Source organism: Sylvia atricapilla, chromosome Z (genome assembly GCF_009819655.1).
Source record: "Sylvia atricapilla isolate bSylAtr1 chromosome Z, bSylAtr1.pri, whole genome shotgun sequence".
In the NCBI taxonomy this organism is placed as follows: domain Eukaryota; kingdom Metazoa; phylum Chordata; class Aves; order Passeriformes; family Sylviidae; genus Sylvia; species Sylvia atricapilla.
Window position 1 is genome coordinate 74,100,040 of NC_089174.1, and position 18,116 is coordinate 74,118,155.

At 45.3% G+C, this 18,116-nt stretch overlaps 1 protein-coding gene across 2 annotated transcripts; it reads left to right on the top strand.

Annotated features, from left to right (window-relative positions):
* Positions 1-499: 499 nt before the first annotated feature.
* ISL1 (ISL LIM homeobox 1) lies at positions 500-13,849 on the top strand. Of its 2 annotated transcripts, none has more exons than XM_066339837.1 (7): positions 500-659; positions 802-910; positions 1,795-1,984; positions 4,846-5,108; positions 7,123-7,409; positions 8,862-9,029; positions 11,292-13,849. In XM_066339837.1, the coding sequence occupies exons 2-7, from the start codon at positions 883-885 to the stop codon at positions 11,406-11,408; spliced, it is 1,053 nt and encodes a 350-aa protein (XP_066195934.1). In that variant the 5' UTR covers positions 500-659; positions 802-882; the 3' UTR covers positions 11,409-13,849. The 2 variants fall into 2 exon arrangements, with proteins under 2 accessions (XP_066195934.1, XP_066195935.1); XM_066339838.1 differs by having other exon boundaries at positions 7,126-7,409.
* Positions 13,850-18,116: the final 4,267 nt, after the last annotated feature.

Consider the following 18,116-nt stretch of genomic DNA (forward strand, 5'->3'; position numbering starts at 1 on the left):
CACCACCACTAGTAAAAAATTATATATATATATATATTTGCACGTATATTTATATATACGCGTCTGTACGTATAGGTATATATCCATATGGAAATGGTACATGTGGCACAGCAATCCCAGACAGGGGGAAGGGGTATAGGAGCCCGAGCGGGGGCCGGGAAGGAAAATGAAAGGTGTGACGGGGGAGATAAGCGACGGCGGTGGAGGAGAGCGACAAGACGAAAGTATAAAGGGAAACACAAATAAGGAGCGAGGAAAAGTTGGCCGCGCGAACCCGAGCCGGGCGGCCGCGCCGCCAGACGCTGAAATATGATAATGGAGCAGCTGCGCCGCGCCGCCCGCAGCCAATGGGCGCGCGCGGGCGTGACGTGCCGGCGCGTGACGTCGCGCCAATGGCGAGCGGGCTGAGTTGGAGCAGAGAAGTTTGAGTAAGAGATAAGGGCGAGGCGAGCGCCCGCGCCGCCAGCGCCCAGCCCGGCACCGCCGCGCCTCCGCACCGCACCGCGCCTCCGCGCCGCTCCGCCGCCGCTCCGCCGCCGCTCCGCACCGCGCCGCCACGCGTGGACCGACCCCGCCGCGCCCCCGGCGCCGCGCCCCGCACCGCGCCTCACCGCGCGTCCCCTTCTCTCTCCGCAGCCCTGACAGTGTCTCCCACGCCGGTGGTGTTTTGTGCCATTTTATTTTTATTTTTTCCTTTTTTTTTTTTTTTTTTTTTTTTTTTTTTTTTCCGATTTCGATTTTTTTTGCCTCTATTTTTTTATTATTATTTTTTGTTGTTGTTATTATTATTCTTATTTTTAGCGACAGCTCTCAAAGCTACTTTGAGGTCTTAAAACGAAACCGTACACCATTTCACTGTGGACATTACACCCTCTTACAGATATGGGAGACATGGGAGACCCACCAAAAAGTAAGGCGGAATCTTTACCGTTGTTGGAATAAGTGTGCTGTCTATTGTATACGTCTCAGGCAGACGAACTGCTAAAGTGCTGAACTTCATTTGAATGGTAGAAAAGGTGCCTTTGTTACCATGCCTGCATGCTTGCTCTGTCGTAGCCTTATATGTTTGCAGCCTGGGGTCCTACTCTCTTTTAAAGTTTGGGGAGCAGAGAGGATTTTGACGGGATCTCCAAGCTCGGAGCCTTAAATTCTTTCTCGTGATAGACTGCGCTGAGGCTGTCTGACTATCCAGCACCTAGTCGGTCTAGGGATATTAGCATTAGACTTGCAAAAGAGAGCAAGTGACAACCGTAATGATGCTTGTTCTTGCTAGAAGCCTCGACTCCCTTCTTCTGAGGGAAAGGGCTGAGTGGGAAGTGCACCCAACCCTGCTCCATCGTTTCCAGTCAGAGCCTCTTAAAATGCGAAACGAAACACATAGGTGCTTTCCTCGTAAGGCAGGGCATTCAAACAAGAAACAATAAAATAAAAATTAAACAATGTGGGAGTTTGAAGTTTTGATTCCTTTCAAGGTTTGTGAAATTAGGACCCTCGCCTCAAAAATTCTTCACATTTGCATTTTAACATATGTTCCACCTCCTTTCTAAGCGAGGCAAGGTTTTGATGGCACACTACAGTTACCATCCAAAAGTGTAATTTTTTTTAACCAACCAACAACAACAACAAAAAAAAAACCCCACCAAACACCCCCTCCAAAAAAATACAAACAAACAAAAAGGGCAGAAACCAAACAACGCTCCCACAGTACGGTTTATAAGGGAATGACATTAAAAGTGTGTTTATCTCTGTAGGAGAGTAAACAGTTAGTCAATCATGTATTTATTTTCATTTCAGAAAAACGTCTGATTTCCCTATGTGTTGGTTGCGGCAATCAAATTCACGATCAGTATATTCTGAGGGTTTCTCCGGATTTGGAATGGCATGCGGCATGTTTGAAGTGTGCAGAGTGTAATCAGTATTTGGACGAGACCTGTACGTGCTTTGTTAGGGATGGCAAAACCTACTGTAAAAGAGATTATATCAGGTACGCCATTTACGTTGATTGTTTGGTGAGATTTTATTTTTCTTTTTAACTTTATAAATTTGTCGGAGGAATTAAGAGGGAAAACTGTGAGGAAGCGGGTAAAAGATAATTGGTATTTTTTATGTGTTTTCCCATGAATAGACCTGCGACAAAAAAAAAGTTAGTGAAGTTTTTTATTTCTTCTTTTCAAATGGAAATATCTGTATTACTAGAATTAGGTTCGGGGCCATGCAGGACCTTTCGAGGACTTTGGCAATGCATTCTGTGATTCTAACCAAGGGGGGAATTGTAGATAACGAAGAATATTTTCAATAATGTAGATATTATGAGCAACAAGGAACTGATCGCTTTCTAAGACAACCTGAGAAATGCATCTCTGTTTCTGCAAATACATAGTGGTATTCAAAAAAAGGCACTTCAAGCATGTATGCCGTAAAAATAAATACACGGGTAGGGGGAAAAAAAATAAGCCTTACTTATACTAGACAAATTCAAAACCAAAAACAACCCCCAAATTTCCTTCGAACTGGAGGATCCTTTTATGGAGATGTTAAAACCTAGACTGAAATGTTTCTTAGCTAAAATAACTGACATTTAATCTTTTTTAAATATTAACCCCTTTGGTGATATCTGACTGCCTTTTCTTTCTTATCTTATCTGTACTGATGAATTAGACAGAGCAGATCAAATTGCCCATCATCTGTTCGCGAACAATTGGGTATATTTAGATAATGGAACCGCTTCCTTCCTCACATTAAAATCTGGTAACTGATAAAATGTGAGAGTTGCCAATGCTGACACTATAGAGAAACCAAAGCAGGAATTTCGAGTGTGTTTATTATTTGTGCTCCTGGGTCATGCTGATCCGTTTCAGTGTCGCCTACTGGGTTTGCCAAATCATAAGTTTGTATGACAGTGAGCTAGGAACAGTATTTTTTTTTTTTTTTAGAAAGTTTTAGAAGCAAATCACCTGGCCACCTAAAATATCTTCTGATTTCTGTGTAATTCTGAATTGAAATAAAACCCTCGAGTCCTTCCTTGTCTAGTGCACGATTTATAAGCAGACCATTCCTTCAAGCCATTGTGAGATTATTCTCCAAGTTCTAAAATGGCGAAAACCAGAGGTTTTTTGCCTTTTTTTAATTTTTTTTTATTTTTTATTTTTAAAGAACGCTGGGACTGTTCTCTTAAATGTTGTCCTTTCTCTAAATTCCAATGAAAGGAAAACGTTTGGACCGAAATATGTTCAGTTACCTCCTTATAGAATTGAGCGGGAGAAATTTAGGCAGGAAGAGAAAAAATCAGCACGTTTAAATTAATGCGGAATACATTTAATTTGCTACAATTTAAAAAGGAAAATGCACATTAGTGCAGGCTGGCTTTGAATTAGACCATGAGCCAATCTCTTAATGCTAAACCTGTGGGCAACCAGCACAACTTTTGCACCTACGAATGCACCTATTTTACGACCACTCTGTTCTTTTGCTGTTTAGCCGTTTGTGTTTTTCTTCTCAAAACTGTGTAATTCGGGTATTTGTAGCCCTGAATATAAGATTAGTACACTTCTATAGCCATAAAAGCTACCGAAGTGTGTACTTACAAGCATACATTACAGACTATACCTCGAAGAAAGTATACCGGTGAGGAAATCGGTGGGGATAAATACTAGCTCAGTTTTAGGAGCAGCTTTCAGTTGATGTGGATTGTGAGCGTGCATAAACGCATGTGCACGTACATTTGTGGAAAGATGTTCATTTTAATCATACCAAGGACTTCTGGCTGAGAAGCACCCGGTGGGAGACGAGAGTGTGCAGTTCGACACCCGAGCCGGAGCATTTTCTTATGTTTATCTACTGGTGGGTGAGCTGTTGTCCTCTCTTCCATGGGAGACGAGGACCCCACTCCACTCCAGAAACTCCGAATCTGCTTTGTGGGGCTGTCAGCGAGAGGTTGCCCTCTCATTCCTACCCGAGCGCTTGGCCCCCGGCGCAAGGTGGGAGCGTCAGGAGGAGGAGAGACGGGGCAGGGACGTTGAGGTAGACACAAGCTGCAGATCGACAGCACCGAAACTGCCTTTTTGTTGGAGGCGGCAGAGAGGAGTTACACTACTGTATATGTGACCCTGAGGAGGCATGAGTGTTATGCTTATATAGTGGTATTAAATTAATCTGGTGAAAGGGGGCTAGGGGAAGAGACCCTGCGCTGGCAGTCACTCGTGCTGGATCCCGGAGGCTGCACTGACGGCAGTGCGAGCACACATCAAGCGACACAAGTCTTGAGTGGGTTTTGAGAAAAAAGTACCACAATTTGGTGAAGGTGGCAGGTTTGTGTCTGGGATGGCAGCTTCGGCAGTCTCGTCTTTTCGTGGCGTGGTCACGTAGTCCAGTTCAACCCCAGGCCAAGCTAGGTCAGGTGAGGAGGCAGGGAGAGGGCAGGGACGGCCCCACTCCTGCTGCAGCCTGAAGCTGGGGCAGGAGGGAGAGGTCGGATATCGTCGAGAAGAAAGAGGATTTTTTTTTTTTTTTGTTTCTTCTTACACCTCTGCCTCCCAAATCTCCTCTTCCACCGGTGTGTTTGTGTCCACTCCGCCTTTTACGGCAAGGAGATCAGGGCACCGGCTGCGAGTGAATCCGGTTTATTCCTTTCCTGTTTTGGCTTCTGTATTTTCCATGCTTTTTAAAGCAGTGGATTGCCTGTGGTGCGTCTACGCGAGGCCAGGGGCTGCCCACGAGCCGGAGTGAAAACCTTTCTTTTTCCCTTTCCTTTCTCCCCTCCGCCCCTTCCCTGCCCTCCCCTTTCCCCCTCCCGTGCTCTCCCTCCTTCCCTCCCTTCTCCTTCTTTCTGGGCTGGGCCCTGCTCAGGTTATACGGCATCAAGTGCGCCAAATGCAGCATCGGCTTCAGCAAGAATGACTTCGTGATGCGCGCCCGCGCCAAGGTGTACCACATCGAGTGTTTTCGCTGCGTGGCCTGCAGCCGCCAGCTCATCCCCGGCGATGAATTCGCGCTGCGGGAGGACGGCCTCTTCTGCCGGGCGGACCACGACGTGGTGGAGAGGGCCACGGGCCTGGGCGGCGGGGACCCTCTCAGCCCCCTGCATCCCGCCCGGCCGCTGCAGATGGCAGGTACCGCCCGCGCCCGGCGCCGCGGAAACCCGCGGGGTCTGGCGATGCCCGGTCCCGCTCCGGGCGGCGGGGGGAGTCCCACGGTCTCAGCGGGCCCCGCGCCTCCGTGGAGAGCCGGGGCTGAGCGTGCGCGCCCGCGGAGAGGCGGCGGCGGAGGCGCGCCTCCGTCTCGGGGCTGCTGCGGGTCCAGCTGCCGCCAGAAACGCCCGCGTTGGCGGCACGCGTGAGGTGGAACACCTGCGGAGGGGCCGCGCCCCCACCCTCCAGCCCGCCCTCCTCCTGCCCCCACCGCGCACCGGGCGCGGAATTCCTCCATCACCCTGCCCGAGCCCGGGGCGGCCCCGAGCCCGAGCCTGAGCCGGAGAGAGAGGGACGAGCCGCTGCGGAGAGCAGGTCTGCGCCTTCAGACACCTCCGCTGCCTCAGGAGCGAGTGGAGAAGTTGTTCTGAGCGCTGGAGAAAGTGGGGTCTGAAAAGAGATAGACTTCATAACTACAGGCTGGCTCTTAGGCTGCAATTTAAAACTGTCAACAAGCTAATCTTCGGTAATTGCCTTTTAAAGTGACTCTTGCCTTCTTGAAACGTTTCATGTAATTTGATGAGAATTTCATCTCAAAACTCAGCCTCGTAACTTCAGAGTCGCCCCACCTTACAACTTCATTCACACTTGCAGTTCTCGACGGCTACGTCAGATTCTCAGAGACCCTTAGCTTTAGGGACACTTCTCTGAGGCTAACTAAGCTGGACAATACGAGGTCGGCCAGCCTTTTTGCTGTGCAAGTAACTGTAAATCGGAGAGGTGTTTGTTAAATAACAGCTTCTCTAAAACGGGTTCGTTTCCCTCTTCTGAGCTGCTTTCAGGTGACATATCTATATATAGGGAGAAATAATCCCGTAACTGATCAGGGCAAAATTCTAGAGAGACTGGGCTCCGTATATCGTGTTTGTGCATGTCTCTGAAAGGCTTAGTGTGTCGGCAGGTACAATACTGATAAGATTTGAAGCCTTCATATTGTCGTCATTCGCATTCGCTGATGTATTGTTACAGCCAGAAAAGTAGGAACCAGACTGTACAAAAGAGAGCACTTCTGACTGTTAGCTGAACAGTTTTAGGAAGGAAAAAAAAAAAAAAAAAAAAAAAAAAAAAAGGTACTGTTTTTATTTTTTCCCTCGACTGGGTCAGATTACACATAATAGCTACAGCTACATAACACACAGAATAGCAGAACACCAGGAACACTCGAGCTCTTGATGTGATGCCACCCGTAGTTTTGTGTTGCTGGGCTTGCTTTCATTTTAAAAGCACTAGATAGATATTTTTAAATTATTCATCCAAAGTATAAGCAAATGCACCTAGCACCTCCACTTTTTAAGATAAAACCCATCTCCCGTGCTTCGAGATACGGAGCTCTCACAGGATTGTTGAGTTGTTGTTTTTTTTTCCCCCCATTGGTATGGTGCAGAGGATTTGGCTTGTTTTGCTCTGGTTTGGAAGCGTCAAACTGCCGGGAGCCTTTGAACCTTATCACAGCTTCTGGCTAAAATGAGCTAGATTTACTATACAAGAAGCAGACCCGAATTATTATTAATTTAAAAAGTATTCTTTCACTAATTTTCGGGCCAAAAGTCTGTTTTGGTGATTTGTCAGGAAATAAACCTCCTGCTCCTTTCTTAGCGCACGTACACCTTAGCTAATTTGCCCTCCCCTGTCAAGTTTCATACAGGTTCAAGCTTCTATCATTAGGGGGTTTAGGGGGTGGCTTGTTTTTGCAAATTAATTGTCTGTGGAGTCAGAAATGTCAGTCACTCCACCAGTGCAGAAAGCAGAGGAGGCTGCAGCAGCTCCGATAGATCTGAGTGCTTGAATGGCCTTTGAAAGAGGGTTCGTCACCCGCCCCCCCCCCCCCCCCCCCCCGCCACCTTCCCCTGTCCCACCAGCTTAGATTCATAGTCTCTGCAGACTCCCTGCTTCCTACTCATGGGGATCCTGTTCCTCCCTTCCCCTTCCCTTACAGCAGAACCTATCTCTGCCAGACAGCCAGCTCTGCGGCCCCACGTCCACAAGCAGCCCGAGAAGACCACCCGAGTCCGGACTGTCCTTAATGAAAAACAGCTCCACACCTTAAGGACCTGCTATGCTGCCAACCCCAGACCTGACGCCCTCATGAAAGAGCAACTGGTAGAAATGACTGGCCTCAGCCCGAGGGTCATCAGGGTTTGGTTTCAAAACAAGCGATGCAAGGACAAAAAAAGGAGCATTATGATGAAGCAACTTCAGCAGCAGCAACCCAATGACAAAACTGTAAGTGGCTTCAGCCTCTGTCTGTGTGCTGCCTTAATTCCCAAGGAGAAACGCTCGGTGTATGTCCGGCCCGAACAGCCCCAGGTCTCGGTTTGATGCTGTTAATTTTTTGTGATCTCCCTGAAAACAATGAAAACGATACTGCTTAGCCATTACTCGTTAGTTTCTGCTGTCAGTGCAACCGAAACAGACCACAGCGAGGAGGCTGCTCGAACTTAGAATTTGTAGGGCTAAGAATACGCAGTAGCTTACACTAACTTCTCTGCAACATGAATGACACCTGCAGAGTTTATGGGATATAATAAATCCAGTCTCCTCTAATACTTATATTGCAAATGCAAAGGACTCCTTTAGGAGAAAAGGACGCCTTTGCCCTCTTACGTGTTTTTCAACAGGAGTCAATCTAGATGTAAAAATATTTTTTTTAAAAAAAATAAGTGGTGTTTTTCTTAGTACTTTATGTACTACGAAGTGTGTGTATGTCAGTGCAGTTAATGCAGAAAAGAACAAACGCAGTGCAAATTTTTCAGAATTACCATAGTGTTTACATGTTAACATATATATAGCTGTATCTATGTAGAGCTCTTTTCCGCAGATATATGCATGGGTGATGTAAACAGGCGGAATGCACTGGGCTCAGCAAAACAAATCGTCTGTCTCCAGTTTAAGCCAAATTTGCTTCTTTTTTATTGTTGTTGTAAGTCCACTTGAAGAAGAGTCTGTTACTCTCCCTGTGTATATTGACTGACCCGAGAATGACTATTAATTCATAAGGCTGCCTAGTTAAGTGGAATTTAAGGAGTTTCATTTCACCCTGTTGGAATGCAATAAAGCACGGTGTTATTAACTCGCCTAACAATCTTTTCCTCGAGGCTTGGAGTTATGTTGTACACTGTGCCTGCACCACAGGGCATACTAAGAGGGCTGGGGCTTTTATTCCTTAGTGGTTTTTTTGGTTTGTTTGTTTGGTGGGTTTTTTTTTTTTTTTTTTTTTTTTTTTTTTTTTTTTTTTTTTTTTTTTTTTTAAGATCGCGTTTATGACGTATTCCAGGTTTGCCGTGCGCTGGCTATACGATCCGGTTAAGGTCACGCAAAACAAAACCAGACTGGATGCGAACTATAGAAGGGAGCAGGAATACCCATTTCTCGTTCTGAGGCGCCCATTGGCAGCCGAGATAGAGCCGCTCGTGTTCAAGAGAGCTTGGGGCGGAGGGGTATGCCTTGAGACGGATAGAAGGATTAAAGAGAAAGAAAGTAAACTTCCACCGTGATAAATGCAACGAGTAGAAACAGGCTGACCTAGAGCAGAATAGAGTAAGACATTCACAGCAGATTAACAAAGCAAATACAAGCGACCGTATAGATAAGATAGAAAGCAGTTTATTGACTCAACGTTTATATACAATAAAGTTAACCAAGCTCATTAACATCTTTTTGCTGGGCTGTTTACAGAATATCCAAGGGATGACAGGAACTCCAATGGTGGCTGCCAGTCCGGAGAGACACGACGGCGGTTTGCAGGCAAACCCCGTGGAGGTGCAGAGTTACCAGCCGCCCTGGAAAGTACTGAGTGACTTCGCATTGCAGAGTGACATAGACCAACCTGCTTTTCAGCAACTAGTAAGTGTCGGTTCCCAGCCCGAGCCAGCCGGTACCCGGGTCAGAGCAATGGGCGATTCACTCCAGGTGCCAGATGCTCTCAGAGAGACAAGTAATCCAGATTAGCTGGGTTTTCCAGAAATTGCGAGGCGGGCATGACTGCATCTGTAAAAGAAAAGAACTGAATTGATTTCACAGAGCTTTGTGCAGAGTTATTTCTGAGTTGAATGTGAGTTTGGATAAGGCCCAACTCAGGTCTGATAATAGCTCACACACTCCTGGAAACTGAAAGCACCTCACCATAACATTCTTTATATGTCACTTAATTGTACTTATATTTGTGAGAGCAGTTTCTAGAATTCATCCCTCTCCACTTGAGGCTGATTTTGCCTTTATGCTGTAGGATGAATTTTAAATACATGAATATGGTGTCAGCCAGGGCCCTTGTTTTGTCAGACAAATATGATCTCTTAATTAAAATTTCAAAGCTCGTGTCTTATGCATGTACTTCTAGACATAATTTTATGTATCTATATATGCACACACATTAATCTATACATATATATATAAATAGCTTACATTAAATGTTGTTCTTTGGAAAGGAAGTTGCTCATACATATTTAGGTGAAAAATTCAAGCAATATAATAAACTACCTTAAGACAAAACAGAATAGACCTTTTAGAATAAATTCTGTCCTTAACTCACTTCCTTACGCCTAAGTCATTTGGCAGCCCATATGGGACCATATCACCAACAATACTTAGACACAACAAGGTGAATTAAGGAGAGAAGTCCAGTCTTAAGTCAGTTTCCTGGCCTAAGTGTGTTAAAACCAGATCTTTAAAATAATAAGGTACGTCGTGTATACTATTTCAGGGATTCAGAATAACAGTTACAAAAAAATTAACATGTAAACCTTTTTTTGATCTGTTGGGTGCTTTTTTTTTCTTTTTCTTTTCCTTTTTTTTTTTCTTTTTTTTTACACCAAGTGATGGAAGACAAAGGTTTGTAGTTGAATCTAGCATTGTGTTCAGACCTTTTCAATTTAGTATTATGCTCTCCTGCAGAATCCCTTTTCTTTTGCCCAACAGCAGTCTGCAGTGTGTTCCCCTTGCTGGCACACTATGCTTGCTCTGGAAGCTGTAGCACAGCAGCACGGCTATTTGCATCCTCTTACATCTAAAGCAACCACTGCTTTTCCTGCTTTAATCAAGCTGTCCATCAGACAGGAGAAAAAAATTATCTCCTTTGGTTGCTTTACTTACTGTGCCTTAACAAAGTACGGGACTTTAAAAATCTTTGATGCAGTGAGGTTTTGTATTAAATAGTTCAAGAAAAAAGAAAAAAAAAAAAAAAAGGCAGCATGGAAGATGGACAGTCCAAATACACATATAGGTAAATAGGCTGTTAGGCTGACAAATTAATATTGTTATATATTTGACATAATGTGTGATACAGAAAAGAGTTAAATTAAAGAATAATGGAACACACCATTCATTGGCCATTCAAGTCAGGGCTCTGATCTGGAGAGGACCTTAATCACAGAATTTGCCATCTAAATAGGTGCCAAAGAAATGCTTCTGGATTAACAAAGCTTCACCCTTCAAGTCGTACCTTTTCCCAGCACTACTCCTAAACTAACGGGAGCAGTGGGGCACATTAGGATGGAATAGTGTGACCTTTTTATCAAACAGACTCTCATTAAGAAGAGATAGCACCAGCCTCGAATCACGAATGAGAGGATGGCTAATTTCAAATGCCTTCTGATCCTGGATGCTTCTTCCAGGTTTATTTTGGTATGTGCACAAAAGGGGAAAAAAGTAATCTTTCAGTTTCATGTCAAGAAAACACATGCACTCCTAAATAATTGACTAGAACATCCTATTGGGATTGCCACTCTTGCAAGACAGGGAAGGAGGCCTCATTAATAAGTTTGTTTGTTTATTTTCTTGATTTTTTCAGTCTTCTTTCTCTATTTTTTTTAATCTACTTTTTGTTGGTGATTTGGCCGAAGGCCTGAAGAAGGTTCCTGTGAAGTCAATGGGGAAGCTAAACAGAGCAACCAACAGTGACACAACCTCCTGTGGAGATGTATCAGGCCTATTGGCTGCATGCATTGTATATTTTTTTTGTATTCTTCTTTGCCTGCTACTTTTCTTTGAGTTTTACAGTTGTAGCAACAGTTCTTTTTCTTATTTTTCTTCTTTTTTTTTTTCTCTCTCTTTTTTTTTTTTTTTTTTTTTTTTTTTTCTCTCTTTTCTTTTCTTTTTTCTTTTTGGCAGGTTAATTTTTCAGAAGGAGGACCTGGTTCCAATTCTACTGGAAGTGAAGTAGCATCAATGTCCTCTCAGCTGCCAGATACACCCAACAGCATGGTAGCCAGTCCTATTGAGGCATGAGGAACATTCATTCAAATATCTGTTATTGTTGTTTCTGCCCTTACCCTCACCCCTGTTGAAGAGAGTGGGAAAGTGAACATGTTGGGACCTCGAAATTTAGGGGGAAAGAATATTTAACAACCCTGTAATGAACCTAGCAAGGAACTGCTCCATGAGATGAACAGAGTCATATTTGAAAAGACAAGGTAATATGGTAGCAACACTGTGAAGACAATCATGGGATCTTACTAGAAAAAAAAAAAAAAAAAACCAACAGAAACTTAGAAGAACCACAAACCCCGTGCTTTTCAATGATCAGAGGAATATCGAAAAGACGTTTTCAAAATATAAAGGATTTGTACTCCTGGATCTCAAAATGAAAAAAAAAAAAAAAAAAAAAAAAAAAAAAGGAAATCTTTTCATTTGACTGCACATCTTAGGGAGAAACCAACCAAGGTAGAGGGACTTTCTATCCGGTCCCTCCCATTCCGAATGGTGCTGTTTCTATATTGGGGATAGCCTTGCCAAAAGAAGCTCCAGTAGGTTTTCCATCGTCAGGAAAGAGACGATTCAGTCCTGCATTTCTGAAAGATTCCTTGCAGGAAGGTGGAGCTGCATTGGTTTGCAATGTTGTTTTTAGTTGACTCTTAACAAGGGGTTCTTTCCTGGGTCTCTTCTAGCATGCCTGTAGCGGGGTTTTGATTTTGTTTAGTTGAGATCCACCCCTATTAAGCGTGATGCGATTAAAAATGGGTTTTTGAATTCCTCTTTAAAGGCGAATTTATAAAAACATTGCAACAAGGTATACCTCTATTTTGCCACAAAGCGTCTCGGGATTGTGTTTGAAATGTGTCCGCCCAAGAACCTTCCCCTCCCCCAGAGATGTGTATAGTCATTGGTTATAACGACTGTTTTTCGCTCTTTCCTTTCTCTTTCTCTTTCTCTCTCACTCTCTAGAAAAAAAAAAAAATAGGAAAAAAGTAAAAAAAAAAAAAAAAAAAAAAAAAAAAATAGGAAAAGTAAAAAAAAAAAAATCACTCCTTTTGTTTGCTCTTGCATTGCAAAATTATAAAGTAATTTATTATTTATTATCGGAAGACTTGCCACTTTTCATGTCAGTTGACTATTTTTTTGTTTGCTGAAGTAAAAAAGAAAAAAAGAAAAAAAAAAAGAAAAGGTTGTACCGTGGTCTTTGAATTATATGTCTAATTCTATGTGTTTTTGTCCTTTTTCTTTCCTTAAATATGATGTGAAATAAAAGCGCCATATGTAGAATTATTATATCTTCAGGACTATTTCACTAGATAAGCGTTTGGAATAGAAAAATTAATAATAATAATGATAATATTAACATTAAATAATGAACAAAGTTCCCTCTTTTAAATATTTACAGGTTAGCAGCTAAAATACCTGAAATAAAATATTGCATGCAAAGCCGGTCGTTAGTGAATAAAAAAAGTGTGATATTTTATTGCAAGTATTAACGACCAGCTTGTAAATTTCCGTTTCAACAACTGTATCAGGGCTAGTTGGATGCCTTAGCTTTCAATCGATAACGTTAGAAAGTCTCTTGTTCTCCCACCCCATCCCTTGCCCTTAAAAGTGATATTACTCTAGGCATGATCAGACATAACGCTATGACATCTAAAGAACTGAGAGCTCAGGCTTTTTGCTGAGTTCTGCTATTTTTAAAAAATAATAAAAAGAAAGTGCTGTATACCAAAGCCTCGTTGTTGAGATTGTTGAAGTGACCTGTACTTTAAGTATAAGCTCCTGATAAAAGGGACGCTTTTTGCTTAACAAGTCAAGTATGACCATTATTTATCAATGTCTGCTGTCAAAACAATTGAATAATGCTGCAGGAGGAATAGTTGTGGGGATATTTCTGTCGGGGATATTGCTGTGAAATTGCACGAATATGTTCCTTATTTTCTGTCGACTTCCCTCTCTTCACTCCCTCTTTTCTTCCTTTTTTAATTTGCAGGGGAGAGGGTGGTGAAAGCTAGAAATGTGGGCGATTTCTTGGGGAAAAGTAGAAAGAAGTAAATTTAAAAAAAAAAAAAAAAAAAAAAAAAAGGGGAAAGGGTTGTTTTTGCTCCAATCCAAGTGCTCCCGGGCAGCACAAGACAAAGGTTCGCTTCAAACACCCTTAAGGACTGGAACATACAGAGATTTTCAGTCTGACAAAGACGAGTTGGTTTGCATGTCAGTTATTCCGAACCCCAATGTTTTCTTAACATAACCTTCTTTTCCCTCCCTCCTCACCATCTCAGCCCACCCTGAGCAAGCTCAGCTATAGACAAACCATTTCGACAGTACAGAGAACATGAAAAAAAATGTTAAAATCTAATACAAGGATTTCAATCATCCTGATTAGAAACTGGATTCATTTTGTATGCTCAAGTGTAATACATTTTTGAGTACTTGATAAATATTTAAATAAATATCAAATCTACCTTAAACTGTGTGATCAGTAACCCTTGTGTTTTCATGCAGGATCAGAGGATTGATACGGCGCTTCGGGGGGCGGGAGGGAGAAGGGGTGTCATTTCTGCCCGGTGGTCTGACCTGTGAATTGTTGGAGTCGCTTTTACTTGGGTGAGTTTGGAGACGGAGTCTCCGACTCGGGAGGGTCTGTGACTGGCGCTGGAAACCTGCACGGGCAGGGCACCCCGCGGCCCTTTGCGCTCTCCTCTCGCCGCCGGGAGGCTGAGCTGTCGGTGGTAGGAGCGGCGGAGACCGGCGTCACGCAGGGCGGGGGGTGACCCCGAGGGACAGCGACCCGCTCGCCGGGGGCTGGTGGGACCTGCCCGGCTGTCCTCCGCCCCCGGGGAGGACCTTCGGGCGGCCGAGTGCCTCCGAGGGCCAGGCAGGAGGGAAGGGCGATTTGGACTGACGGTCCTTGCCAGGGAAAGGCCCCCCAGCCCTGCGAGGCGCCCCGCCGTCCCTCCGGGCGGCGGGGACAGCCGTGGAGATAAGGCGCCCGCCGGGAGGCAGGGGCTGAGTCTGGCCTGCCAGCGCAGGCAGGAGCACACAGGGCAGCAGCAGAGTGTCTTTGCAGCCGCAGCGCTGCTGCGGTGCTGCGGGCTGGGAGCCCACTCGGGACGTGCTTGCACACACACAGCTACCGCCAGGCTCCTCCTGCACCCCGCAGAGGGGCTGAGACCCCCAACCATGTCCGAGGGTAGCGAGAGTCGGGTCGCTCTGACGGCGGCCACTCCGGCGTGTCCGCGTCCCCACGGCCACTGTGGCCCCCACACCCGCGGTCATCCCGGAACCTCCACCCTCGACACTTCGGTTAAACAATACCCGTCTGATTTTCAGAGGTTTCTTTCCTTTTATGGCCTTTGATTCCATTTTTCATTTACATGGATTTGTGAGGCCCAAACTTCAGAGTGTTTTTCACCCTGAAGCAAATAAAGACAAACTTTCGAACGGATCCTCCCAGCGCCTTCGGTAGAACACTTCCCGAGCTTGGGCAGCAGGATTTGTGTAAGCGAGAAAAAAGATCTTCTTCATGAAATGCATGTCCTTATGGTGCTCTGCTCTGATTCCTCTTTCCGGTATGGACCGAGAGTGGCGATTAGCAGTCCGGGATCCGCCGGTTTACTTCTCGCTGCAGATATACTTAACAGTGTCAAATAAGCCCCCTATAATTTCTCTGAGGACTTTGTTTGCACACGCTGAGATCAATATTCAAACTCTTCTCATTTCAATATTTGTACCCAGGTTAATTAGCTCTCAGCATCCCCAGCCAGCGTGGCAGTGTGGCGCAGAAGCCGAGTACGTGGATTCCAGAGTTGGGATCAGTTAAACACCTCAACGGTAAGCGATTGCATTTATATACATCTGTATGCATACATATATTAATAAATTCACGTTGGGTTTCCTAAGAAAGGATGTCAGGGGAGGAATATGGGGCCCTCAGGCGATGCCAGCCGTCAGGCCGCAGCATCCCCAGCCCCAGCACAGCGCCCGGGACGGAGCCGGGAGAGGTCAGGGTCTGTGGTACCGAGTGGGTTTCACGGGCACTGATCCTCCCTGGCCCTCTACACACCCGAAACGCCGAAAGCGTTTTACGGTGAGAGATGCCAGTGCTGGGCGCTTTGCGTGCTTTAGCGGAGCGGTAAGTAGTTAATAAAGGGGCTGGAAAGAGATCCTGTTTACTGATTGTTCCTGATTGTTGTTTTCTTGATAACAGAGCAAGCCACTGAATGACTGTTTGAGCTCAGGCGCCACAAACATAAACTTAACAGCTCCCAGTGTGCCGGCCCTTCTGGAGGATCACTCCTCACCTCCCAGGGCTTGTGAAGTGCAGGAGGAGAAGGCAGTTCCCAAGGAAGCAGGCTCCGGGGTGGTGGGGGTGGTGGTGGGGAGCCGAGAAAACTCGCTTGTATACTCGATCTTTCCATATTGCACGGTATCTGCCCTCATTATCTAGGGCCAAAACGTGTAAAATCAATAGGTACTTTTCTCCGAGCCTCCTACCCGTGCCGGAGCTCGGGGCAGGCTCTGGATGCTGCTCTGTGTGTGCGGCATCCCAGCCTAGAGACCGTGCTTTTATATCACGCCGCACTGTCGTGCGAATTTCCTTAAATTTTCCTGCAGCGGCTAAGGGCCACCGAACAAGGGCTCTCTCTAGGCCAGGGAGGGAGGATGAAGGAGACGAGGAGGGCGCCAGGTCGCCGCGGCAGATCCGCGCCGCGCACCCCGCGCCGGGCCGGGCCGGTTCTTCCGGGATCGGCAGCACCGGGGCCCCGCTCCGCCGCGGATGCCGCTGGATGAACCACCTGCGGCTCCGGCTCTTTTCTGGGGTGTGTGGCGCGGGGAAGGGAGGAGGAAGGTCGCAGACCAGGATTGTAGCTGGAGTGTGTCTTCTTTGTTTTATTTTCTTCTGAAAGACAAATTGAGCGTGTGTTTTGTGGGGAGGAGAGAAGACAGAAAATTTTCGAGAAATGACACGGACCGAAGCAGAACTCGGCTTCTATCTCTGGGCAGACCTCGTGTGGCAATGGGAAGAGGAAAATAGGGTGTTACTGTGGCTTTTCTTTAGGAGGGCTGTTCAGGTCGGTAGATCTCCAAGGCTAATCCAAACAAGCCGTTTGACTTGTGAGGTCCAGTGTCTAGACATAGCTGGTGACTCGGCGGCTCCTTATCTGGTTTTGGAATCAGCCAAAAGAGACTTTTCTTAATGTCCACAGCAGCACTAGGATCTGCTGGGGCCGGGGAGCCACCGCACCTCCCAGACAGGACAACAAATACACCCACCACCTGGAGGCTTTACAGCCCACTTTGTTGTTCCCGAGCTGCCGCTGCTGCGGCCCGGCCTCCCCCAGCCCGGCCGCCGGGCGGGGATGACCGGACGGCTGCCCGGGCAAACCCAGACCCATCTGCTCGCCACTGCCTTGCCCCGCTCGCCCCCCGGGCACGGAAGGGCCGCCTCTGCAGCAGGAAGTGGCAGTGGACACTGAAGCCCCTCTCGGGTCAGAGCTGCCGCTTTCTCGACCCCCATCACAACACCCCCTTCCACTCTGTGTGTGTGTGTCTTTGTCATTACATTTTTTTCCCCCCCTCAGTTGAAGTTTTGCAGAGAATGGCTAAAAATTTCCAAAGTCGCTCTTGTTCACGAACCTCAAGGGACGATTGAAGCAAATCAATTAAATGAGAGGAAGTCAGTTTAGATAAAAGATCTTCTTTGGGACTAGAAAACTGCCTTCTCTATCAGTCCTCCATGCTGGAATTGTGAATATGGCAAGCTGTAAAGCTTATTTGAGGTGGTTAGAATCAATAAAGGCATTTAACTCAAAAGTAAGCAGCATTTGAAAGTGAAGAGAAAGAGGCATCTTTTGCTTGGATGACACTCGTTCCATTTGCTCATTTGGGTTTTTTTGAGATTTCAAACTCTCCTGGAACAGTGAGTGGCTAATAGTGGGTTTTCAGATTCCTGAACAGTACATGAGCCCATCCACGGCCCGCGCTGTTTTTCTGCTGAAATGCTGTTTTTCTGCCCATGTGCTGTGTAATTCCTCTTCGAACTCTGTGCTGTTTCTCAGTGTGGTTGAGTTCGGGGCCATGATATCCCATTTTGGGAGCTGATTGCCGTAACTATGATGCACTGATATGCTATTTGCAGTAGATATTGTAATTGAGTCTGCTAATGTGGAATTACAAAATTTACCAGTGGGTAGGGCTCTCTCTGTGAATAAGTGCTGTTTTCTAGATTTAGTAGTTGCAAATTTCCTCGTGTATAGAGCAAATTATATTCCAAGTCTTTTGGAATAATTTTCCATCAAACACATTTAAACCATTTCAAACTCTCAATAACTCAGGGAATTCAGGATCAAGAGAGCAACATTTCCTAGAAAAGGAATCTTAACCATGATCCTGGTACTCTTTTTTTTTTTTTTTTTTTTTTCTCATGGGTAAAATTTTGTGTTTATTTTTAACTGTCACAAATACAAGGTGTTGTTTGAAAAGTGTTAAACTTAGCAGGTATATAGAGATAATCCTGACGTGTCACTGTGCATGATAAAGTAAAATATGGTGGGAATTAACTTGAAAAGTTTATGAAGGTTTTAACTACAGCCCATAAATTAACCTTTTTTACAAAGATATTATGATATGTAGAAGATCTTACAATATATATGACATTTAAAAATACTCTAAAATTTGGAGGCCAAACATTTTTCCCCCGACTTGAAGACACAAACTGAGGTCACAGACACTGAA